This window comes from Nicotiana tabacum, chromosome 21 (genome assembly GCF_000715075.1).
Source record: "Nicotiana tabacum cultivar K326 chromosome 21, ASM71507v2, whole genome shotgun sequence".
In the NCBI taxonomy this organism is placed as follows: Eukaryota; Viridiplantae; Streptophyta; class Magnoliopsida; order Solanales; family Solanaceae; genus Nicotiana; species Nicotiana tabacum.
The window spans coordinates 57685732-57713009 of record NC_134100.1 but is presented as its reverse complement, the minus strand read 5'-3'; the positions used below and the strand labels follow the sequence as shown (position 1 = coordinate 57713009).

Below are 27278 nucleotides of genomic sequence, written 5' to 3'. Positions count from 1 at the left end.
TTGGCAATCTGAGTTTCTTTGATTGAGGACGAATAAATTTGCTTCTCTTGATTGACCATTGATGTAGCAACAGCAATTTCATTCGAATCCTGTTTGATCTTTATTTGCTATTTCGAATCCTGTAACAATCGCATCTTGCTAAGCATCTCCATTCTTTCCTTTTTGTTAGTCCTGCAAATATAACATAAGATAATATTGTCGTCATTGAAACTTAAACTTAAACCTATAAAATTATAGATGGGATAAAATAATACCACATTTGCTGGGATAAGGTGGGATAAGGTGGGATATCCTGGATTAAGTCTGGGATTAAATTTATACCTTGTTTGGTTGAAGGTATAAATTTATTCCAGGATAAATTTATACCGCCAACCAAATAGAGTTTAAATTTAATCCTATATCTTATCCCGCCTTATACCTCCTTTAAGTGTTAAGCGGGTTTCTTTTTTAGGTTGGGTATCGGGTATTGGTCCGGGTCGGTGTAAAATAATACCCATATATACCTAAGGGCTTAAATGGTCGCCACGTGGCTCCTCCGTTAACTTGGGGTATATTTGTTCAATAGTAAGACGGTAAGGGTATTTTTGATCGAATAGTATAAGGAGGGTAACTTTAAACAATATTCAATAGAAAATGGGTATTTTTGAGAAAAATATATGATGATAATAAAATTAGAAGCAGACACAGATAAGTAAGAATATAAGTGAAAAGTTATATCTAACCAAGGCATAATGAGCAGTGAAAGATGACTAGGTGAGCATCAGCATATATACAAATTCATGACTGCAATACCGAATAGGTAGCAAAAGAAAAAAAGAAGAGAACTATCTTTTAGCACCTGTAAAAGATAAGTTATTGCTCTAGACTGGCTTGAAAGATTTCATTTGCAGGTGTAGTGTTGGTTAAGCAAAATATTGGATGTAACGTACAGCTATTAGAATATCTGATGTTACAGTATGTGACAAAAAGTTGCATATATAATATTTGCTTCAGGTTTTAGTTATTTAGGTGGCGATCTGCACAGGTAAGACGCTAATGCTTTTAATTACATGTTATTAGTTGAACATCAAGAGATATATTCTGTCTGCGTTCAACATTATACAAGGCCCGCCTGTTAAATGGATAGGCAAATTATCCTTTACATCTATGATGAAAACCAACCGAAAAGCCAGTGCAAGCTCAACACTGGCTAGCTATTTGACTTTGAATGATTAGCAATGGTATTATCATTTGTTAATTAGGTTTTTCAATGAAAGACAAACTGAACTTATTGCCAGCCGTAATTCTTGGAACCTCTCTGTAAGTTGAATTGTCATAGAAACATTGGCATGCTAATGCAACGGGTGAGCTGAAGAGCAAACTCAGTGTTCCAAATGTGAAACAAATAAATGCCCTCCAATTCCCACATGACTGCATTCGACAGACTCTCTCATCGCTGGTGCCTTGCTTGCATTCTGACTATGTTAGCTCCGAATTGTGTACTACAATGCCTATATAAAATATGAGTTTATCAGGCCGGCGGTATGAATATATATGTCCACCAATTAATTGAGGAACTACATGGACAAATGCTCAAAGGGACAAATTAAGTTACCTCGCCGTGGACAAGCATGCATGGCAAAGTAAAACTTGGATAGCTCAACTCACCAGAATTAAGCTGACTGGAAATCAATAGCTCCGGCCACCTAAGAAATACAACCACAGATTTTGGCTTTCGCACAGTACAGGGAAATGCCTAACGTACTGTAGGTGTTTAGAGGAAGGGGTGAAAAACGAAGAGTTGGGAGTAGTAGAATTAATGCAAGTTTGATGGTTCCAATCAAACGAAGACCTGCTTCTGCTGTTGTAATGGAGGGATATTACACTTGATATAATTGTAATTATGTGCATCATTTTGTTGGAGCTGTATCGATCACATTCAGAACATGCATGGTCTGCTGATCGATCTACTAAGTATCATATATATTTGGATTCATCATTAATTAGAGGAATATTGAATAAAAGTAAACAGCTGAAGACATAAGGGCTTATAAAACATTTCCTATCTTTCTTTATTTCAAAGGTCAACAATTCTTTCTCATGCATCAAGTTATTCACCATCAAACCAAAAACCAAAATACGTACGTTTTCAGATGATAAGATTAATCAACTTTGAGTGCTTAATTATCATGCTAAACCAAATATATAACACTAGTTTATGTTCAATTACAAAGCCAAACTATATATATATAAGTCGACCGTTTGAACAATCCATAAGATAACCAATTCATTATTCATCCAAAACCAAATTCAACATATACATTCCTTTATCTTATAATTAAGTGCAGATCAGACTAATTTGAAATAGAGCACTACTGGCTAACTGTAACGACCCGGCCGGTTATTTTATAGCCCCGTTTCCCCCATTTATGCTTCTTTTGTGTTCTTCAGCTATATTATGATATGTCGGGTTAATTGGTTCGGGTCCGGAGTAGTTTTGGAGTGAAATGAGACACTTAGTCTCTTTATTAGAAGCTAAGTTGGAAAAGTCAACTAGATGTTGATTTATGTTTAAACAATCTCAGATTTAAATTTTTATGGGTCCGTTAGCTCCGTTAGGTGATTTTGGTCTTAGGAGTGTGTTCGGAATATAATTTGGAGGTCCGTAGTGGAATTTGGCTTGAATTGGCGAAAATTGAAAATTTGGCGATTTTGGTCGGCAGTGAAAAATTTGATGTCGGGGTCGGAATAGATTTTCGAAAGTTGGAGTAGGTTCGTGGTATCATTTGTGACGTGTGTGTAAAATTTAAGGTCATTTGGTCGTGGTTTGATAGGTTTCTGCGTCGTTTGCGGAATTTGGAAGTTTAGAAGTTTTTAGGCTTGAATCCGAGGGTTATTTGGTGTTTTAATGTTGTTTTGAGTGATTCGAAGGTTCGAATAAGTTTGTATAAGGTTATAGGATATGTTGGTATGTTTGGTTGTGGTTCCGAGAGCCTCGGGGTGATTCTGGGTGGTTAACGGAAGGTTTGGAACTTGGAAAATGCGGCTGAAGCTGCTGGTTCTGGTGTCTTCCGCACCTGCGGAGTGGGAGCCGCAGGTGCGGGCCAGCAGGAGCGACTGAGGAGCCGCAGATGCGGCCATGGAGGACCTGGGCAGGAACCGCAGGTGCGAAGGTATTCCTGCATCTGCGAGAGTCACAGATGCGGGCAGGCATGCGCAGGTGCGAGAGGGAATCCGCAGGGGCGAGGTAGTTTCCGCACCTGCGATGATCACAGATGCGGTCGAGAGTCGCAGAAGCGGTCCAGGGGTTTTAAGTGACTTTCCGCAGAAGTGGAGCTTGGTCCGTAGATACGGCATCGCAGAAGCGACAAAAGGGACCGCAGGTGCGGTTTCGCTGGGCAGAATGTATAAATAGAGGACTTCGAGATTTTTCCTCATTTCCACAATTTTGAACTCGAACTTTGGAGCTTTTGAGGTGATTTTTGAAGGAAATTCAAGGTTATTCACTGAGGTAAGTCCTTGAGCCTAATTATCCTTAGGCCCAAATACCTATACGGCCCATTAAACTTGGCTCCAGTTTTTATTTAGACACTTCAACTAACGCCAGTACCTATTGTATACTTTAACTTAATATATTATGCACCTATAAACACCTCATGACAGGTGGCACGATGTGTTATTTTCACTTAAGAGTTCGGCGCGTGAACAAGAAATATTATATTTTTTCTGTTTTCTTCTTGACATATTTTTTTTTATTCTTTTTCTTTCTCCTTCATTTCTCATCGCTACCTCCATATACCACAAGACTTTCTTCCTTCTAATTTCCTCTAGGGCCTTTTTATAGATTCATCTTACTTCCGATATTGATTAACTTACTAATTCACTTCAAAGAATTACTTACATGCCAACGAAGAAGAGTAAAACCCAGAAATGATTTATCAAAAGAGACTGAGATAAATATTGAAATCCAAACTCGAAGCAGTAGTGTTAAACTTTATTTCTGGATTATCTTTTCATTACAGAGAGACACCTTAGAATTCATTTCAAATTCGAATTATTTACAAGTCAAGGAATAGCTCAAACTCATTTTCCAGAAGAAACAAAAAAGAAACTCAGCAATTTCAGAAAATAATCAAGCAAACTCGAGTAGATTATGCAAAGAGAAACCCAGCAAGAAAAGCGCAGCAATTTCAAACATCAACTCTGTAAAATTGATCTGATTTTACACCGATAAAACTCAACAAGAAAAATCCTGCAATTTCAGACATCAAAAACATGAATTAATTTTGAAGCTACAAACATGGAGTTCAATCCAACGATTTCGCCGGCATCGGAATTTTCTGTCCAGATGTGAAATTTAACGGCGAATATGTACATCTAAAAACATGAAGATTTTCCAACCAAGAACACAACAATATGTTTTTTATTTGGACATAGCTAGAGAGAGGTGAAAAAATATGAATGGGCAGGGAAGAAACAGATAGCTTGAGAAAGGAGAGGGAAAAAGAAATGGATGTCCGGAAAAAATGAGTTTGGTAGGTGGGCGGGGGGAGTAAAGTTTTTAATATTTTTTTAAATCTTTTTCAATTTGGATTATTTAACCTTAAATAAAGAAAAAAGAAAATGGGCACAATAACGTGTCACTCTTTAATTCGATGTTGCACCACATTATCTGAAAGTGAACACCACGCACTTACCTTTTTACACTGGGTGAGTGAGAGGTATTTAATAGGTACATATTGCATTAAGTTAAAGTGTATAATAGGTATTGGCCTTTGTTGAAATGTTTAAATGGAAATTGAAGCCAAGTTTAAGGGGTCGTATATGTATTTGGCCTATCCTTAGCTATGGTGTTTTTCCGTTGATTTCTCACCTAATTAGTGGGGCTTTGGAGTGAAATTGGGGGTTAGGGCTTGGGATTTTGGAGAGTGGATTTTGGGGATTTGAGAGACCAAATGATGTCGGATTTCGATGAATTTAGTATGGTTAGATTCGTGAGTGAATGGGCTTTCGGGTTTTGTGATTTTTGTCATGTTTCGAGACGTGAGCCCAGGGGACGGGTTGAGCCGAATTCGGATTTTGGCTCTAATTTATAGTTTTCTTGTGGAATTGATCCCTTTAGCCTTTATTGATTGTGTTGTATTACTTGTAGCTAGATTCGGGACGTTTGGAGGTCGATTTGAGAGGCAAAGGCATCGCGGAGTAGGATTTTGCTCGGATTGAGGTAAGTAACAGTCTTAAATCTGGTTTTGAGGGTATGAAACCCCGAGAATTTGTATGATGTGAATATTTGGAGGTGATGCACAAGCTAGGTGACGGGCGTGCGAGCGTGCATCGTGAGGGATTGTGACTTGGTCCGTTCTCTGAGACTGTAAAGTCGAATAGCCATTGTTATTACTTGTTTTTCCTTGTCTTTGAGAAATTGACTGCCTTTCATGTTAGAAACCATGCTTAGGCCATATGATATCACTATTGGGAAACTGCAACGGTCGTATACTTGTTGAATTAACTGCTAATTATTGTCTTGTACTCAGTCACAGCCTTATTATGTGTTATATCTCTGTTTCCTCTCATTTCTTGTTGATACTTGTTGTATTCTCTGTTTGGGCTGGTTATTATGATATTTTGTGAGCCCGAGGGGTTGGAGAGGTTAATGACTGAGATAGGACCTGAGTGCAGGGTTGAGAGCTATGTGAGATATATATTGGATTGGGCTGCACGCCGCAACAATATTGGATCGGGTTGCACGCCGCAACAAGCCTTCGGGCCATATATCGGATCGGGCTGTACGCCGCAGTAGTATTGGGTCGGGCTGCACGCCGCAACAATATAGCGCTTGGACTATAGGAGCCCCTCCGGAGTCTGTACACCCCCAGTGAGCACAAGTACCTATTAAGAGTGTGTATTGAGGGCTGAGAGCCGAGAGTATGAGCTTATGAGATGAGTTGAGTGACTGTTGCCTTGAGAGGCTGTACTTGCTTTTATTTATTGTTGCACTTTGTTGCTGATGGATATCAAATTACCCTCTCATGGTCAAATTACTCTCTCATAATCTATAGTAAAGCAAGCTTATTCGTAGCTTAATATGTTAGAACTCATATGAGAATCAACCTTAGATATTAATCTCATAAAAAGTATTTCATTCGAAAAATAACACGTGAGCCTTATATAAAGTAGAAGACGAACCTGAACATGCATCGATGATGCCAACCGTGGGCACTGCACTCTTTCACTCACACGTGTAGCTCATTCATGCATGTGAAGAAGCTACTTACTCCAATTAACCCTTTTCTCATAAAATGTGCAAGTAAGAATTTGAATAACAATACAATGAAGTGAATAATTACCAATCTGATACTAAGTGATTTATCAAGCTTCTAAATTATCAGTTGAAAAGCACCTGTAAAGAGCTGAAAAACGAGGGGGCAAGATTGGTCCCTAAATTGGCGGATGCGTTGGCTGTTGAAGAAGCCCACAGTATTCTTATAGCCCTATTTTTATGATATTCATTGCATAAATTGATCACTGAATTAATGATAGTCTTTTGGGCTTTCTAAGAAAAGTCTTTTGGGCTTTCTAAGAAAAGAGAAAGAAGAGTAACTGAGGAGGTGTAATTAGAGAATGTAATTAAGAAGTGATTTTTGGATACATTAATGTAGCACATAAATAGAAAAAATATCAAAAAATTGAGAATAAAGATAAGTGTGATTCATGGCCAAAGAGATATGCCACATCACTTTTTCTATTGCTAACTTTATATATATATATATGTTAGAATCCGTGCGGAAGCATGAGATGAAGTACTCCAGAGAGAATTAAAGTATATTTCTCATTTCACAATCTAACTAAGTTTGCTTTTTAAATGACATTGCACAGAATGCATCTACAATTTTCTAAAATTTTGTCTTCAATCCAACATGAAAACCATACAAAATATAATGAATTAATTAAAATTTGCGGTGTCTCTTAAATGTGTACAATAATAGTTGAACGTATGACAACCTATTATTGGAATTATTATTTCTTTCATGAATATTGTGAATTATTTACCACCACAACATTAAGTGCAAAACATCATTTAATGGACAATCTGGTCCATCTAGTGGCATTAGGATCTCATTTACCTATATATTTATAACATGCAAAGAAGGAGATTGTTGGCATGTTATAGGTTTGAGCAACAGAAAAAAATGGAAATTCTTCAACAGTGGATAAGTGGAACTGTATGGGATATATATATATATATATATATATATATATATATATATATATATATATATATATATATATATATATATTAATTAAACAAAGAATATAACGGTTTATCCGATAAGATCCGCCCCCAAACCGATAAGTCATTAATAATAAAATTTCAATATGTTCCCCATCTGTTAAACCGATAACCCGATACCAATAAGCCATTAAGCAACTTTTGCGGTTCGATTTTCGAATTCGGTATCCTACTGCTGATATCTACTACGTTTGAGGAGATTTTTTTTTTAATAAATTCTTTTGGTAGACCTTACAGGTTTGCAAGCTACTCCCTCTGTTTCAATTTAAATGACACACTTTCCTTATTAGTTTGTTACAAAAAGAATGACATTTTTCTATATTTAGAAACAATCTTTAAACTTTTTATTTTACCCACTTTATCCTTGATGAGAAACTTTTATAGCCACACAAATATCATGACCCCACAAAGCTTTTAGGACCGCATTACCCACTTTACCTTTGATGAAAAACTTTTATAGTCACACAAATATCATGGCCCAACAAAGCTTTTAAGATCGCATGTTTAAAAGTTTTTTTTTTTTTTCTTAAACTGTATCAAGTCAAAGTAAATCATATAAATTGAAAATTGAAAGGGACAGTGTTATACCAACTCTTAAGATTTCCTATTCCTGACAAATACGTGGCCTAAACACATCCACAAGTCGAAAAGTGTAAGATCAGCAATTATTCCTAAATTTTAATTAGAATAAAGTGTAAATTTGACAATTTATAGGATGCAGGAGTCTCTGTCATATTCATGAAAAAGGACACACTAACTCTAAAATAACGTGTGAAAATGATATACTCCCATGCAGCAGCAGTATAATAAAATGACCAGAAAAAATTAAACATTATGAGAATTGTCGAGCAAAATAGTATCATGGGATTTCAACGATGGAAGGAGCCAACTGAAGAAGCCAGCTCCACTTTCTCCCCTCAACCTCTGGACTGAGTATTCCACCAACATATTCCAAAGCTCCCCAACAGTCCACCCCTGTGAAGAAATCCATTGAGCCACCTATTCCAGGTTATCAACAAAGAATGTCAACAATGAAATATATATATATATGCTACCAAGTCCTGAAGATGCTTGTGGTGTATGATCATATCTATATTATATTAAAACCTAGTACATTGGTGCTACAGCTACAGCAAACAAAAAAGTCAAGATTTCCTAGCGAGCAAATTTATGCATCTATTATTTGACCAACATAAGGATCACAAAAGGCAGGACCAACATAAGGACAAACCTCATTTACCATTTCTAGCATCAATAACCATCAAAACATAGCGAGTATTAAAAATTACACAAAATTTCTATAGCAGAGGAGCCTTTTTGTCACGTAATGTCAAAGAAAGCAGTCAGATACAACAGTTCTTTAAAATCTAAAGAGCAAGCAGCCTCTACTAACTTTCACACTAAACCAAAGAGATTCACAAATAACAAATGGCAAACATCCCATGAAATGGAAGTTCAAAATTAAAAGGTATTCCCTTTCAAGCAGAAACCTTCTCAAAGACAATCTCATAGTTTAGAAGACTAGTACCTGTCCCAACATCTGCAGTGCTTCCAAATCAAATGTATAATACAAGATGAAAGGTCTGAAAGCCTGTCAGAGAAGAAAGGAGAAAAAATTTGAAAAAAAAAAAAAAAAAAATCAAAGTAAAACGAATTAGGAAAAGTAGTTCAAGGGAAAAAAATGGGTGCTCACGCCTTCACATGAATATACAGGGGCATAAAGTGTTTATATATTGCCATTAACCATTTTATGTGACATGATGCGTTGGAAAGTGAAAGGGATATAAAACAATCAGATATCTGATGAAATCTTGAACATAAAGCATGAGAATTATATAAAGGGTGAAAGCAAAAGACTACTCTTTGCCTTGCATGAGAGAAACATTCCTGTAACAAAATGCTGGAAAAATGTCCAAGGAGAGAATAACCTGAGATGCAGCAAGCCATTGAAGCATAGCTTTAACTTGAGAATCCCCACCGAAAGCACCACAACCCCAATTTCCTGTCACAACCCCGATTTCTTGCTGGTAGTCTGAAGGCTGACAATAGTGTGCCTCATGATTTTTGAGCAACTGGCTAGCCAAAGTTTCCTCAATTGTTTGAGATGATGTTGAAGGATTTCCAAGATACTATTGGTGACAGGATAATAAATAGCCAAAAAGCAAGTCAAACAATTTGTTTTTTAGAACACGGATAGCATAACTGGAGAGATTCCGAAAAAGAGGGGGAAAAGGGGGTGAAGCAGTGAAGAAAATGAGAAAGTAGGAGGATCTAAAAATAGTAAGAAGGGAGATACTACCAAATGATAAACTTCAGAATGTCCACCAGATTCTTCATCATTCAGATCATGCTGACGTCCCAGGAAGCCAGCATCTTGAAAAAGCTTTTGATACTGATGACACTTAAAATGATCCAGAAAACCACAAAGAGCCTTGTTAATTTCCCTACAACAAGTTGAAGGACTCGGTGTTGTCAAAGCGCGAAAGGGGCCGAAAGCACCAAGTCTTTTACTTTAAGTGCAAAGAGCAATTAAAGTGTGGGCTTTAGCGAAAAAACGCGCAGATGAAAATAGTACACATACATACATAATGTAAGAAAACAAATTGCAAATCAGCTAAATTATGTGCAAGGAGAAAATAAATTGAGAAGTACAACTATGAACATACCCATATGAAATCATAAACTCAGCCATGTCATTCCCCAGTGAATTTGCTAAATGAATTTCACCTAGCTTAATCTAATTTCTGGAAGTGAAAAGTATCTATAAGCTTTTATCAAAATGATAATTGTGTCTATTGCCCTCATTCCTCAACTCTGGTTTTTTCATGCTCGTGTTTACCCGAATACCTTAAATCCAAATGGCTTATGAAAGTAAAATATTACGACTGACGACATATTGTTAGATCCTGAAATACTTATACCCAGGCCATCCACGGTTTGTCTTGTTCATAATCTTTCATTCAAATGATCCCAAAAGTAAACCATCTCTTCTCTCAGGAACTTATGGATTAAGTTCTATTTCAACCAATTCTGGTCAATTTCATGGCATAGGCATGCCTGACAGGCAAGGATCTATTCACAAGATAGTTTTGTCGATTATGTGGGTATGTACTAATCCATTCATTTCTTTAACATAAACATAGGTGGAATAGAACACAAACCACCTGACTGACAGCATCTAATTGACAGCCACTTTTATCTAACATCAACTCCAGAACATCAGCTCATAAACTTTTACTTCCTTCTCAGCTTTGGATATACTAAACCTCACTAATACTTCCTTTCTAAGAAAAAACAGAACCCAATTGGAGCTCAAAAATAATCAAAGTGCTGACAGATTCACAGTAATCTCTTTTATGACCCAATTGACCTTAAGAGAGAATCTTACTCCAAATAAGATTTCCAGTGTAATAAACACTCACATACCTTAGGAGGCATTCAATCCTGTACTGCCTTTTTCCTGGGCTGCTTAGAGCATCTATTGCAATTATTCTCCTCTTACGCCTTCCAAGAACATCAATTTCTTTTATGTCCACGTGGTCACCACCAAAACGGAACGAAGAAGCATATCTACACCAATCAGAGACATTTAACATTAGATTATACATATTAAAAAATTATGGAATTGCAGTTAAAGGTAAAAACTGCCAATAAAACTTCATTGTGAAATAGGAAATTTCAGCCAAAATAAATTAGCAAGAAAATTTGATTATAAGTTAACTTGCTTATGTAAAATGAAATTAATTCTCAAACTAAGCTCACCCAGCGTAATTTGAGAACCTCTCTGTACCAACAATTTCAATTGCCTCATTGTCTGCCATGCAAGGCAAGAAAAGCATGCCAGCAATTAACTCTGGATTGATCATAAAGCGAATCTCTTCCTAACCAAGGAAATATCAATATAACATTTTAGATATGTCCAGTTATATATGTCTCAAAGAGACAGAGGTTGCATGAATTAGAATTTAAACGAGAGAAATATATATTAAATCACCAAATTAGATACATCTAAATTAAAGCAAATTAGGAGCAAGAAAAACCAGAAAATATTATCTTCTTTAAATTAATACTCCAGTAAATAAATAGGATCCCTCTTCCTTTATATTCTTAACGCATTTTTAGTTTTTTCTTTTTTATAAGTTCTACTCTCATATATATATATATATATATATATATATGGAGTAATAGCTAACAAATATATCAAAAGATAAAACTGAAACTATGTTGAGAAATAAAAACCTGTACACAGCCCCTACTGAGAGCACCACCTCCAAGATACTTGTTCGCAAAATCCACTTCTATAGCTTCATTTGGTTGATCTTCAATGAAGCCTGAATTGGAAATCTAAAAAGAAACAGAAAGATGTCATCCTTTCGAACGTAAGATCTTCTATCACCAAATAGAAAAATATAGTTTCATCTCTTACCTTAAAAGGGCAAAGGGAAATATTGGATTGGCTCCAGAAATTTTCCTTTGGATAAGGAAAACAAAATGTACCATGTTCTAGAGCAAGAACTTTCCGCTCAAATGACATGTAGCCCCCGGGCATTGATGAGGCAATCCTCTCAAAATAGTGAACAATGCACTTTAATTTATTTTCAAGTTTCTCGTCATAATGATCATATAAATACCTGAAAAACATGTTTGTCACCAGGTGAACTACCTTTCTGCATTCAGATAATCGGACTCATAAAATGGCATGTTGCAACCAACCATAAAAGAGCATAAGACAATAGCTTCTGACTTCATTAGATCATTTCCATAAATAGTCTCAGAACTGGAAAACTATACACTGCTTTTTACAGCCTTGGATTACTCCTGATAAACCATAGTTAGGATCCTATCCTAGAGCCTTTTTTCTTGTGAAACAGCTTGACCGCCATTACCGATCTCAGAATGCTATATCAAACTCCTCACTAAGTGATAGCTATGGGTACAAAGTGTCAGTATTATGTAAAGGTCTCAACTTCAACATGCTTCATTCATTTACAACAATTTCGTTCTCTCAAACACCTAACGAAAACTTCTCAAAATGACTAACAACGATTGGATTCATCATTCTTCATAACACGTTCTGCTTAAGAGTTCTTAAGCTTTACTTCCAATTCAATTGCCAACTAATGCCACTAATACATTTAAAATGTATCCTCCATTTTAACAAGATGGTTTACCATATCAACCTCTTTCAGAGTTCAGAACGGACTGTTTCTTTTAGTGCTCTCATAGCTTCTAGCTTTGCATCCCCAATCCATTTGCGCGAGCTGTTAGAACATACTGAGGCATATGCTTTAACATAGCAATGCTACATTTTTCTCTGGTGTTAGATGGGGCTTCTGGAAAGTGGAACTATGACAAGTTTTTCTTTCTTTCATTGCAGAGTCACGTATACTCTTGCTAATCAGTAAATCTAGAGTCTAGACATATTAAGTAGTGCATTGTTGGTTCTTGAACTCCATAGTTTAGAAGTAACCAACAAAAAGAAATAAATTTATGCTTTCATCTCGGAGTTACATAGTGTTGTGCAACTTTAGGCATACAAAAGAAGAGAAAGGGGATGTGTGAAATATGCTTGATGGAACGCGAAAGCCCTGAAAAACAACAATGATGGCATTGTGAAAGGCCAAAGTAGCCATTTAGGTAGAGAAGACTACATCAGAAAATATAACATTCAACTCTTCCTTATTAATTCCAATACACACAAAAAAATTATGAACAAGCTCTTTTCAAGTTAAAGTTGTTGAAGTGGAGAAATTCTTTTATTTTTTTTCAAAGTGGAAACGAGTTTCACAATGATAACTATATCAGAATCAAGTGAAGTAGGACAAAATAAGGGGATGGTTAGCCTGCAAGTAAGCTCATTCTTTTGTAGCTGATTTAGTGGAAAATTGTTGGAACTCAACGGTTCGAATGTAGCAAACTATGTTACTGTTTGTAGATGCAGCTTTTTACAGCTGAAAAGAAAAAAGATTGTGTTCACATACCTTAAAACAGAACATAGAACACAACTGACATGAAAGATGTAGGAAAGAAACAATGTTTGAGATACACGCAACAGCTATGAGAAAATAAACAGCTGATAAAACATACGCAAACAAATGATCAAAGTTGATCGTCGGGAGATGTTTGGCACCTCTTTCACTGGTCGGGAATAGACAAAAGAAGGAACATGCAAGAAGAGCACCGACTAATTCCTGCAAGAAAATGATTTACAATCATGCTCAGTGATACGCTATATATACTTGCTAAAAAGTTAAGAATCAGATTCTGATTCATACATTAGCGCATAAAAGTATACTACTTCATCGAAATAATTATACTTTTAACAAATTTCAAAGAAAACCTTACTATTCGTTCAAATGTATGACACCATAATCTGCAAGTAATCCTCTGAAATTTGTTAGTAGAAGCTTAGTATTATGTTCTTTTACAGTTTAGTGTTTGCCAGGAGTACTTTTGGGTCACTTTATTCTGGTTAGAAACTTGCATGCTGGCTTACGATTTATTGTGAAGTTTAGAAAATTCTAGTTTTTAGAGGCCCTAATTTGCTTTTAAAGATAACTTATTATTATTTTAAACGTTCAACCATTTGGTATCCAAAATTCAATTATCAGACTAATCCAGATCCGCACAGCATAGGGGGCCATTAAGGGAAAGCCCTCCCATGGTCGAACTCGAGACCTCTGGTTAAGGGTCCTTGATAGTAAAGGCAAATTATTTGACATTGGAACGAAATGGGCCACAATAGAATGGAGTGGTTGCAGATGACTCAAGTGCTGAGGTTGGCAATAGTGCAAATTACAACATACTCCTAAATAAATTACTCAATAATCAAAGTATAACCATCATAAAACCTGAGTGAGGAAAACAATTCCAGATTGCTGTGATTCCAACAAGCGAAGACCAGTATTGACTCCTTTAACAATTCCACCATCCGCCTTCTCATAGTGAGATTCTAATAAGGAAGGCAACCGCAAAAGCAAATAGGCTAATTTGGGCACCACTTGTTCGAACCATTTAGCAGCTTCTGCCCTAGGAATTAACTGCACCAAAACATTTTCACCATTCATTCAATAAAAAACACCATACAATAATAAAATAAACAGAGAATCGAAGGTGAAAAGGAAAAGGTTTACGTCGTCAAAGAAGAGGGCAAAACCGTCAGAAGCGGAGGAGGAAATTGAAAATTCAGGGAGGGAGAGGGAGTTTCGAATGTCGGAGATGGCGAGGGAGAGGACTTGGCCGGAGTTAACGTTGCTATAGTGAGGGCCTTGAGAGAGGGCTTTAAGTGCTTCAACAACAGGCGGTGGCCAAAAGAGGGAAGATGACCGGAGACACAGTGGTAAGAACGGAAGGATTGACGTTAGGTCTTCTCTATTCTCCATCGCTGGACCTTACCTACTCTTCACCTACATTTTCCGTTGGTTGAATTCAAACATAAAAGACTGACACTGTTCTTCTCATTCTTTTTGCCCTTTTCAACAGAAGTGAAAATTTGGTTTACATTTTTCTTTTTTCTTTTTTCTCTTTCTTTGTCATTATAATAGATTATAGGGAAAAGGCCCTATGCCTTTTGATATATTGTTAAGATATGCTCTCCGTTATACTGTGTGATCACATTCACTGTCACCATTACCCAACTTTATAAAAATATACTTCATTAAATGGAAAGTCATAAGATATTAGGGATGACCTATTTTTAAAATAAAAAAATTTCTGCCCATCGACCCATAACCCGTTTAACCAAATAAACCCATGGGATCCCTTGTATTTCCTGCAATTCTTAGATCTGCTTCGTGTGTGCTCTACCAGAGAAAGACAAAATTCATCGCTCATTCCTCAAAATCAAAACATAACTCAAAAAAACTCTAAACCAGTTAACTCAAATAGAATGCAATCTTACAAGAAACCAAATTAAATAAGCACAATCAGCGAAATTAGGGAAGAAAAACTGCACCTTTGCAGCGTTCACAGAGAAATTTTGGTAGCAAAATCATAAGACATGGCACTTCTCGATTTTTCTATGATGAAAAAAGTGTGTTTTGAGTGTTTCCCGTATAAAATTATGGGTTTTTTTTATTTATATGATGCATTTATTTGGTTAAACAGGTTATGGGTCGATGGGTCGAAATTTTTTTATTTTAAAAACGGGTCATCCCTAATATCTGGTAGCTTTTCGTTTTAGGTATTTTTATAAAGTTGGGTAACGGTGAGGGTGGATGTAGCCCTATAGTATAACGGAGGGTACATGTGAACATATACCAAAGTAGAGGGATATATTTGGACATTTTCCCTAGATTATACTACAATAGATTATCTCTACTATCAGTATATTTGTTGTATAGATTAATTGTATTCTACACTACATCATGAATTGATATTTTTTATACTAAGTCTAATTTTGGTAACTTAAAATACTTATTGTTAACCTGATATGACAAATTAAATACACTGATAATAAAAATTGTTTATAATATTACTATTTATAAAATAAATCTTACTATAGTGACAAATAACATATGACCTCAAGGTTCATACTATAAAAATACTCGAATGTCATTAGGCTATAAGAGCATGTGTTGGATTAGTTGAATTAAACACTCCCTTCGTTTTAGTTTATACTAGCTTTAGATTACATGTGTTGTACGTGTATTTCGTGACAATCAATTAAAGTTTGTGTAGAACGATTTATACGAAATAGTAAGGTACGTTAAAGAAGATGCACCACCTATTTATTATATTAAATAAAAAATAACTGAATATCTCTTGAACTTGTAAAGATGAACAATTTAGTATTAACGTGTGCATTTGTGTCACGGCCCGAAATTCACGTAGTCGTGATGATACTTAACACAACCCGCTAGGTAAGTCAAATATCAGTCAACACAATTCTAATGAAATTTATAAAAATCAGTAAGTGAAATAACTAAATTTCTATACAATAACCCAATGATTGGTAGTAGAAGTCATGAGCCACTACGGTTTAGATTTACAAACTGATATGAAAAATAAATACAATGTCTATTTGAAATTTACATAAACAGAGTTAAAATCCTAAACTACCCAGATCAAAAGGTAGCTTGAATATGATATTTAGCTTCAATACAATGTACAAGTCAATATCTTGCTTCAACATTGCAATAAGGTTTGAACATGATATTTAGCATAAATATAAAAATAGAAACTCCAGTATCACAACAATGGCGGATATAGATATGTGTTCATGATATAAAGTATGACCACGGCCAAATCAAGTACATAACCATCCTCAAGAATAGTCCATCGTGATCAATTAAGCTATCATAAGTTAACCACGATTTCTGGCATGGATAATTGTACTCATGTTGCCATAGAAATCAAGTAAGGTATAAGTCAAGAAGAATACGCAACTCAACAAAGCAATAAGTAATCCTAGAATCTATCCCGGGCATAAATACCCATAGCACATGTATATACACTCGTCACCTCACATATACATCACCCTCGCATGTAGTAAAAAAATATTATTTTCTAGGAAAAACTCCCGCAAACCAAAGTTAGGCAAGAAACTTACCTCATCCGGGCTAGTCTAAAGCTCCAAAACTATTTTTTCTTTTAGAATACACCTCCAAATGACTCGAATCTAGCCAAATATTAACCAAGAAAGTCAAAGAATGCTATAGGAAGCGATCCCAATCAATAAAGCTTTAATCTTTTGAAAACCCCAAAAGTCAACTAAAGTTAACCCGGTCCCACATGGTCAAAATTCAAAATCAAGACCAAATTTCGATGACCCATTTTTTTCAAGCCCAAGTATGTAAATTGTTTCAAGATCCGATCTCAAAATGAGGTCTAAATCCCCAAAATTAGCTATCTTAAGATTAAACCCTAAAACTCAACTTTTCTACCATTTAAAATTCTAGATTTAAGGGTAAAATCTATGGAAAATCATGAAAATTAACCAAAATTAAGTTAAACCATTAATCTCTGAAGTTGGGGTGATAATCCTCTAAAAAATCGCCTTTATCCGAAGTCTAGGTCTAAAAAATATTGAAAAATGGCCTAGATCCCGATTTCCAGCATTAAATACCTTGGGCCAAAACTACTCTACTCAACGCGAATGCCAATGGTCTGAGACCATCACGTTCGTGATACTACCCTCGCATTCGCTAAGGCCAGTCCCCCTTGCAAGCCTTCACGTTCGCGACCCCACTATGCGTTTGTTAAGAGCAAACCCCCACTGCCTCAAAATACTTTCTACGAATGCGAGACTAGCTCCGAGTTCGCAAAGCACTAAAATCACACTAGAAACCAGCAACTAAAACATAAACAAAAATGGTCCGAAATCATCACGAAACTCACCCCGCGCCCCTCAGGACCCCATCCAATCATCCCAACAAGTCTATACAGTCTACGAACTTGCTCGAAGACTCAAAACATCAAAAACAACATCAAAACAAGAAATAAGAATCAAATCCAAATATTCTGAAAGTTCTAAAGTTTAAATTTCCATCTAGAAGCGCCAAAATGGTCTCGGGTCACCCGGGAGCCAAACCAAATATACGTACGAGTCCAAAATCATCATACATACCTAACGAAATCATCAAATCACCAATCCGGGATCATTTACTCAAAACGCAAATCTTGGTCGAACTATTTCAATTTAAAGCTTCTAGAAAGAAAATTACTCTTCCAAAACACTCTTGAACCTCTCGGAAATCGAAATCAACCATGCACATAAGTCATAAAATATCAAATAAACCTAATCAAAGTCTTGAATCGCAAAATGGAGCGTTAGAACTCAATACGACTAGTCCGATCATCACAGTTAATATACAAAGTTGAAAAGATCCCTTCAGGTCACGACCCCAAGACCCGGCGTTCAGCCCACTATTGTTGCCTTTTGGTTAATATTTTGTCTCCTTGCCTTGAAAAAATGTTTTATGCTCTTACTTTTTTCTGCGTGTTTAGCATAGTTCTCATGTTTGGACTCACTTTTCATCTGCTCTTTTTTTTGTTGTTGCACTGGTAGTGCTGGTGGACATGTAGTCAATTTTGAGCTGCTTAGTGTGACTTTACTTTAACATTAGTACTAGATCTTTCTTTTAATTAAAAAAATGCAGCATGCAACTCAGGGGATTGCTGAATTTATTCCATTAAGTGAACCATCTTAACTTGTGTTTAAATTAAACAACATCAAGGCATTCACTAAGCAACCGCATAAGTGCATAGTCATAACCATAATTAAATTGAATAGCACAAAAGTAAGGACATATCATGTGTCAAAAAACAATAGTGACTCACTGAATAATAATGTCATCCATATATAACAGTATAGTGATGGCTTATACAGTAGTCAAAGCTCAAACATACTAGGGAGGGATCACATCTACTACACTCCGACACCATTCACATTCATTTTGGTTACTTGAATAGTTCTAAAAGATTCTTTTTCAGAAATGCAGAGTGGTGTGGCAATCGTGTTTGGAGATGGATCCATTTCAAGGTTGCACCCACCGACAAAGGGAAGATCAGAAGCTGGCCTCTCTCTCTATGGAAGGAAACATTGATGCAGCAGCAGTTAGAAACTGCATTAACAGTAACATAACCAAGATTTACTCAATTTGACTCCAATTCTCTGTATTCCCACCTAGCAATAGCGCTAGCCTTTGGAATGAAGCATTTATTGAAGTCATCCAAATGTTAACTTTGTGATATCTTCTAGTGATATACCAAATGTTTTCTTCTGTGTGTTATCCTGATGATATAACAAGGTGTCTGTGGGGGCTAGAGGAGTATCCAATTGTTAAGTTTCTAGCCCTTCCTGCTTACCATCTTTGTAATATGGAACAAACTCTTAGAAGCCCACCTAAACAACAGAATCGATAAACCAGATGACAGAGTATATCCTCCCTTTTCATTCATATCTTTCTGCTGCTTGGTAGTAGTTTCCTTTTGTCTCATCATACATATCATTTTGTTAAGAAAGGTATGATCACATGTGTAATTTCAGGTGCAAACAAGTGTTGTTAGAATCTCGTAGGATCTTGTAAATAAAGTATAGCTTGATTCTCTTTTCTTTCTTAGAGTATGTACACTAGCTATTTGGCTTGAGGGAATAATCAAGCTGAGTTCTCTCTCAAACTCTCTGCTTGATAAATTTGGAAGACCTTCCCATGGATGTTGTTGACTTAGAAGAGAAGTGATACCTCATACCAGATGCACTTTCCTTAAGAATAATGTAAGGTCTACTATTTGAGATATGGACTAAAATTTTGACTTCTCTTGTGTAAAAGATATCAAATTGTTGCTTTATTCCTTTTTACTCAAAACAGTGAGACTAGGTATCTGTACACAAATTTGATGGATACTGGAAGGACGTGAGAAGCATAGTACTATCAGGCAGGCTAATTTGATGTTTATTGTGAGGGACTCCATCATTGGGATGGTTGATGTATACAGCTGAACATTATCTTTCATATTACAGAAAATTTAGAAAGTTAATTTAGAATATAGACTATGTAAGCAGACAAAGTCAAAGTCATACACTTAGTTTGGTGGTACATGCAGTTTTATGAAATCAGCTACTGGAATGTGAGGGTTGAGGACAAGAGTATGAGATGGGGCAGTAATTGAAGATGCTGTGCTACTGGAATGTGATACCTACCAAGTAAGAAGCGCACTTACATTTCATTTGCATTGATTGAATGGCTACATTAAGAACCTCAAATACAGTTCATCGACAAGTAGATACTTGAGCGAGATATATCCCTCACTTGTAGCTTTCATCATGCGACTAGACAGCCTTTCAGTTTCTCGATAAAGGCCACCAAACTTGGTTAAGTAGTACAGAGTTGGAGAAGGCTCATATTCATATATAAGGACAGCAATCATTGAAACAACTCATACGCGTGCATAAATCCTTTTAGCAGGCGCATGTTGTGTGGCTATGAAACTAGCCATGCTCATCTACAAGTCCTCTCTACTTCAGCATGTGCTTTTATAGCTCTCTGTGTACCTGTAAACAAAGAGATTCTAGATTATATAGCTCAGGTTGGATCAGGGGAAAGGTGTTGCAGGTAAGCAGACACCTTACATCATACAGTAGAACACGTTGTTGACCTGCACAATGAAAGAGCTCCAGTGCTTTTTTGATCTCTATCCACTATTAGCTTGTCACAAATAAAATACAACACTTGAATACCACATGGAATTATGAACAAGGTGCTACCTATGCTAAGAACAAGGTGCCTAAGTCACATAAACCTTGCCAGGAGGATTCTTAGACAATGCAGGATAAACAATTAAGAGTAAGATGGACTGGAAAAGTAACTGGCTCGACATCAAATTACTTAGGACATCAGCTAATTAGCACAGATGTTGGAGCTACATAAACAGAAACCTAGAGTTTACTTAAAAGAAAAAAATACTAATAATAAGCCAACACCAGTGCTGCATACATGATCCGCAATAAGTTTAAAACTAAAGGGAGAGACCTAAAGTGGAGGCCAAGCATGTTGCATCAACATCAGGGGTGAACCAAATAGGAGCTGGTAGAATCCTTTGTATCTTGTCTACATCGACAGGGTAGTAACAGGATAAAAAGCTTCCTTCTTTACAGTCATAAATCCCCAAATCATGACCTCCACAATTAGGCTCTTCCCTAAATATGTAAGCATAAGTTAGATCATCTGTAAAGTAAATAGAATTGGGCCTCAATTCCGGGAACATGGTGGTCGAGAGAGCAAAGCCGGGATTGGAACCAATGAAGAATGCACGATTGCCAAGGCTGCCTGGCAAGTATTGAAGCTCCACACGATCATGGTCTATAAAATCAAGCTTGAAAACATCAAAAGTTTGAGTCTTATAGGGATATTCGCGCTCAGCGTTCTCCACAGGCAATATCAGAGTCCCATCTTGGGCAATGCCATGTGCTATGTAGCGTGTAACAACAAAAAGCTCCTGGCTTTGGTGGTCATATACCAAGTAATCAGTGTCCCAACAGTAGCATGACTTGCACTCTAGCTCAGTGTCATCCGCAGCAGAAGAGGGCCAATCATCACTGCAGCCTATATCTTCAATCTGGATGAGAAACCTCTTAGTTGGATCATTGTGGAGATCCCAAGCTTCAAGCTCCTTATCTTGGGTGAGAGCAAAAAATAGTTTCTTTCCACTGTGGAACACAATTTGAGTGTACTCGCGTAAGGGACCGTCGAGTGCAGTCCACGAATTGGCTTCAGCTATGCCAGGCCTCCTGCAGAATGCGAGTCGCTGGTGGGGCCCGTAAATGACCAACGCTATGCAGTCCTCTTCCATAGGATCAGGGGATGAAAGGATCATCTTTTCGACAATGTATGAAGACATACGTTGTGGGGTTAAGGGAATAGATTGGTGGTTAAGAAAGCATTCGACTCTGACACTGTTCCGAATAACGCCGTTAACACAGGGGAAAGTTTCAATGGATGGAAGCTGGATAGTCTTACCAGAAAGTGGGTTAAACATGAAGAGAAGACAATCTTTAGGCTGTATACAAACAAGCCATCCCTTGGATAATGAACCCAAGCAAACGGAATCAATATCAGGCATCATCACTTGCTGCTCATGTTGTACTTGTATGACATACCCTTCTGCCAGTCTGTAGAATTTGAAGACGGTGCTGTCCTCCTTAAACTCCGGCAGTAGCATCAACCAAGGAGCCACACATCTGCTCACCACAGGACCGCTACAACTTCTAATCAGTACTTCACTAATTTGCCCTCTCATTATTTCCTTTGGAACAGAAGTTCTGACCACCAAGGAAGAGCTAGCCATGATTGAATTCGACACAAGAACCTCCAAAATGTATTTATAGATCAAGAATCGGTTTGCTTTTAGATACAGTAATCCAAAGTCTGCCAGGTTTCGGCTTGCTTTCTGTCGGCTCTCACTTTACGGAAAAATGTGTTTAAGGGCCGGGCCCGTTTGACAATAAAAAAAATTCCATATATTTTATTTTTGAAAATTTACTTTTTTTTTTGTTGAAATTTGAAAAACTCCAAAAAATTATTTTTTAAAATTTTTACTTTAAATTACTTAGTAGGCGTTTGGACATAAGAATTATAATTTTTTTAGAAAAAGCAGCATTTGAAGATAAGTTGAAAAAGTATTTGGAATTTGAAATTACGTTTGAACATGCATTTCACTTGAAAAAATATTGCAGTTTTGTGAGTGGAGAATTTTTTTTTTGAAAATTGGGAAAAAGGTTTTTTGAAAAACTCTTGCAAAATTTCTTGGACAAACACATTTTTGAAAAAGAAAATAAAAAAAAAACAAATTATGGACAAACGGGTCTTTAAAAAAAATTCAAAAACATATCCAAATTGTATTCATGTCCAAACACAACTCTAATTTTCAAATACCATTTTCACTTGAAATTTTTTTGTTTACTTTTTTCCCGAAATTTTACAATTCTTATATCCAAACGACAAAAGGTTGGTTAATCAAGGGTGGTCGGGGGCAAACAACAACAACAATAAACCCAGTTTGATCCTATAAGTGGGGTCTGGGGAGGGTAGTATGTACGCAGACCTTACCCCTACCTCATAGAGATAGAGAGGTTATTTTCGATAGATCCTCAACTTAAGAAATAATGAAAATAAAGCACCAAGTAGCAAAGAATGTTAGCAACAGTGTAACATAGTAACGTGTGTGAATGCCGCAACATGCGCAATAAAAAACGGTAAATAAAAAATTACAAAAATAGTCCTAGGACTATTGAATGGTTGGGGGCCAAATTAAAAAATAAGAAAATTTTGGGGTAAAATTTAAAAAACTAAAAAATAAGTTAACCCATCACCCAAAATAGTTCCCCACCTATCCCATTCTCTATTTTCTCTTTCTTTATTTTTCATGATCTTCCTCCCCCTTTCTCTCAAACTCAACCTCCAAAATCAGTTTTCTCACGATTTGGGACTCCAAATATCGGCTCCATTTCTACTCAACTTCGTTCAAAACTTTCGAAATTCCATCATCAAGGTAATTTTTATTTTATTTTTCTACCCCATTGATGAATCCTAAACTTGTTATTTCAACTTCTATAGATTCTTTTATTTTTTTGTGTGCTTTTGTATCTTCATGTCGTTGTGTAGTTTCGTGCCTAAATTTTAGAGCTGTCGTGTAGTTGATAATTTTGATTGAAAATTTGGTATTTATATATTGTTGATGAGGTTATTCCACAGACCTAGAAATCTAGTTGTTGTGATGTTAAAATGGCTATATTGCTCCATGTTTGGGTCTGCGAAATGATTTTTACCCATTTGTTTTAAACATCTCATTTGAATTTTTGAAACATCTTAAGAGATTGTTAAACATCTATGTTGTTATTGTTGTTGTTATATGTTGTGCAATTATTGCAATATTTTTCTGAGTTTGGTTAGTGGCATTTTGCGCTGATATTTCAAATATCTCATTGGAGTATTTGAAACATCTTAAATATGGTTGAAATATTCTTCTTGTAAATAACTCGTTGATTGTAAAATATCTTCAGAGATGTTTCAAACATCTAATTAGATGTTTGAAGCTTCATATAAGATGTTTGAAACAACTGTAAGGATGTTTAATAATCCAAAAAACGTTTCACCAAAGGATACCTGATTATTTATAGCGTTAATATTTTATATGTTAGGAGTAAATTATTTGTTTACTTGTTGATGGTTGTTACTTGTTTGAGTGTGTAGATAAAATGATAAAGGAATGTGTGCCAAAAAAGGAGAAAGAGGAAGAGGTGACTCTCCTTCTAAAAAACCTAGCAAAAAAATTAGGACATCATAGGAAAATGAGATACAACAATCAATTCTTATTATAGCTGAAGTAGAAGTTACACCTCTTCGGGTAGTAGGAGGAGGAGGACAGAATAATCAGGTAGAAGGAGACACTGCTACTGAAGTAGTAAAGGAGAGAATATTGGAGAAGAGGAAAAAAGAGAAAGAAGAGGATAATGAAAAAGAAAAAGAAGAGGAAAGAAGAAAGAAGAGGATAAGGAGAGAGGAAAAGAAGTGGATAAAGAGAAAAGGAAATAGAGAAAGAAATAGAAGAGGAGGCAAAAGTTGATGATGAAAAATCAAAAGAGGAGACAACGGTCGTTGAAGGAGAAGAAAGAAACGAGGAGACAAATATTGATGATGAAGAATCATAAGAGGAAATAGTAACTGTTGAAGGAGAAGAAATAGAAGAGGAGACCTCTGAAGATGAAGATCTTATGTTGAAACCAAGAGAAGAAGAAGCTTCAAGAGAAGAAGAAGAAGAAGAAGAGGCAGAGGCAGAAAGAAGAAAAAAGAAAAAGAATGACAATGCACCTTCTCAATCTGTTAAGGTAAGCTCAATATGTTTAAAACATCTCTCTGGATGTTTGAAATTCTCCTTGGAAGTTTAAAACATCTAGTTGGATGTATAAATTATCTATCTGGATGTTTGAAATATTTCATAGGATGTTTCATTAAAAAAAAGTTGGAAATAGATTTTAATAATTATTAAATTCATTATTCTTGTGCCTTTTATTAATCAACATTTTAAAATCATATAAAGATTGAGATGCCTAAAGATGAGTTTGATAGTTGCGAGGTTGAAATCTTAAGGCTTTGGCCGGAACTTCCACCGTTCAAGTTCAAGATATTTTTGGATGATAATGAGACCTTCATCAAGAACATCACAGTAAGATTCTCATTAGGATTAACGAGTATGGGTGAGTTCAGAAAGTTGTAGCAGGATGAGGGCCTTGAAAATAAGTTTAGGACTAGTCCTTTCAGGCACTTTTAGATGTGCCTCAGAGGCCACTGTTTAAGGCATCTATATTACAGTAGAGTATTGTAGGAGAAGACCCAGGATTTATGGGTTAATTACAAAAGATTACCAGTCCGCTTTGGCCTTTGTGTGTTTGCCATAATGATCGAACTCAACTGTAGACATTCTTACCCTAATTTGAAGATTGAAAAGTACTTTCTTGATGATGAAGATTTATCAAAACTTATACCAAAGGAAAGAGAACTGTGACTGGTAAACTAGTGTTTGACTTAATCAAATCCAAATCCAAAAAAATTTAAAAACATAAATATGCACTATGCTTGATTTGGTTAGTTCACTACATTTTGTTGGCAAAGGATTTGAACTGTGGTGTGTCTGAAGATACAGTCAGACTGGCCTCCACAAAAGAGGCTTTCTACATTTATCTATGGGGCAAAAATATTTTTCACTTGTCTGTTGATTATACTATAAAAGATAAGAAAGAGCGTCAACAATCAAAGAGTGACTCTTATTAACCTCTACGGATTTCCTTAGACTTTCATGGTAACTAGATAAATCTTATTTATTATTTTTACTTTTGTGTTATTTATATAACCTTTTATATACTGTTTGATCACACAATGTAGGCTTGGACGTTTGAAGCCTTACCTCAATTACGGCCAAAAGATTATCTAAAAGAGAGGACTTTGCCGAGGATGAAGAGGTGGTTATTTGAAAAAGTAGAAAAAGACAGGCCCGATCCATTTCAGATCAAAGATGATCCGGTACGACTCATTCTGGTGTATGTTTCAAAGATGTTTGAAACATCTTTCAAACATCCTGTAAATGCTTGAAACATTTTGTAGAAAGTGTTTTAAACATCTAATGGATGTTTCAAGCATGCCTTTAATATCTATGCTTATAAATCTTTTTGTTTCCTTCCCAGGTAGTGTGCCCTTTTCTTTACCCTACAAAGGCTGAAAAGAGGGAGGCTTACATCCAAAATCTTATTATTTTACCAGATAAAGAGACATGATAATAGATAGCTTAAATAAAAGGGTTAGATAGAGTGACAGTCTTAAGACCTTTGGGTAGTGCCCTTAAGATAGAGAAAGGTAGTTTGCAAATCCCACAAATTAGATATAGCCATGTGGTTAAAGGATATAATGGTACATGAGAAAAATCTGTTGGTGGAGATGGTAGAATTAGAGGAGAAGCTATTCGTGATGATGTGTAATGACCCAACTGGTCGTTTTGAGCATTTGTACTTCGATCGGTGGTTTGAGGGCATGAATAGTTCCGTATGATATATTATGACTTGTGTGAATCTTCAGTTTTGGTTTTCGGGTTATTCAGAATCGATTTGGAAGAATGAATTTCATTGTTGAAGCTTTAAGTTGGAAGAGTTGACTAAGTTTGACTTTTATGAATTTGACCCTAGAATGGAGTTTGATGGTTCCGTTAGGTCCGTATGGTGATTTTAGACTTAGGCGTATGCCCGGATTTGCATTGGAATATTTCTAGAAGGATTCGATACTAATTGGCGGAAGTTGAAAATTTGAAGGCTTGGAAAGTTCACAAGTTTGACCGGGAGTTGACTTTGATGATATCAGGTTCGGATTGTGGTTCCGAGAATTGGAATAGTTTCGTTATGTGATTTGGGACTTGTGTGCAAAATTTGAGTTCATTCCGAGTTGATTTGCTATGTTTCAGCGCGAGTTTTGGAAGTTGAAAGTTTAAAGTTCATTTAAGATTGATTTGAGGTGCGATTCATTATTTCGATGTTGTTATGTGTGATTTGAGGCCTCGAGTAGGTCTATGTTATTGTAAGGTCCCGTAAAAATTTTCTAATGATTTAAGATTTTAAAGTGCGCCAGCAGTATTTGGGAATAACGTATTTGAGTATTAAAGGAGACCCATGGGATAGAACCATATCATTTTGGTATTAAAATATATGTTTAAGGCGTGTTGGAAGATATTAAGGAGTTTTGTGAATGGCAAGAACTTGTGTAGAACAAGTTGGACACATTAAGTGGAAAGGATATTTTAATTGGCACAAGACCCGACTTCAAATGAATAGAAATCCCACAATATAATGACTTAGGTGGTGATCTACCTATCAAATTAAAGTTCTTTGAGTCTAGTTTCCAACGCATTAAACCGTTCGTCATTTGGATGTGTATACAGAATGTTATGGCCATTTAACTGGACTTGTATCATATGCGCGCCCAGATGCGCAGCCGTGCATATTTGAGAGTTTCTGCCTCATGTGCGC

The 27278-nt window shown here is 36.1% G+C and overlaps 2 protein-coding genes and 1 long non-coding RNA gene across 5 annotated transcripts; all 3 read right to left on the bottom strand.

Annotated features, from left to right (window-relative positions):
- Window positions 1–206: 206 nt before the first annotated feature.
- On the bottom strand, window positions 207–6467 carry LOC142175539 (uncharacterized). Of its 2 annotated transcripts, none has more exons than XR_012704655.1 (3): window positions 6380–6467; window positions 6166–6265; window positions 207–1685 (listed from the first exon to the last, which is right to left on the bottom strand). It is a non-coding gene; the product is annotated as an uncharacterized LOC142175539 (long non-coding RNA). The 2 variants fall into 2 exon arrangements; XR_012704656.1 differs by having other exon boundaries at window positions 207–1490.
- Window positions 6468–7925: 1458 nt separating this feature from the next.
- LOC107794967 (poly(ADP-ribose) glycohydrolase 1) lies at window positions 7926–14787 on the bottom strand. The gene is made up of 11 exons (XM_016617523.2): window positions 14404–14787; window positions 14122–14310; window positions 13358–13461; window positions 11697–11901; window positions 11510–11614; window positions 11033–11151; window positions 10697–10840; window positions 9570–9714; window positions 9199–9399; window positions 8799–8861; window positions 7926–8269 (listed from the first exon to the last, which is right to left on the bottom strand). The coding sequence occupies exons 1-11, from the start codon at window positions 14650–14652 to the stop codon at window positions 8096–8098; spliced, it is 1698 nt and encodes a 565-aa protein (XP_016473009.2). The 5' UTR covers window positions 14653–14787; the 3' UTR covers window positions 7926–8095.
- Window positions 14788–19917: 5130 nt separating this feature from the next.
- LOC107794966 (uncharacterized) lies at window positions 19918–22179 on the bottom strand. 2 transcript variants are annotated; one of them, XM_075242075.1, is made up of 3 exons: window positions 20743–22179; window positions 20343–20411; window positions 19918–20264 (listed from the first exon to the last, which is right to left on the bottom strand). In XM_075242075.1, exons 1-2 carry the CDS (start codon window positions 22055–22057, stop codon window positions 20344–20346), a joined length of 1383 nt encoding a protein of 460 aa, XP_075098176.1. In that variant the 5' UTR covers window positions 22058–22179; the 3' UTR covers window positions 19918–20264; window position 20343. The 2 variants fall into 2 exon arrangements, with proteins under 2 accessions (XP_075098176.1, XP_016473008.2); XM_016617522.2 differs by lacking the exon at window positions 20343–20411.
- Window positions 22180–27278: the final 5099 nt, after the last annotated feature.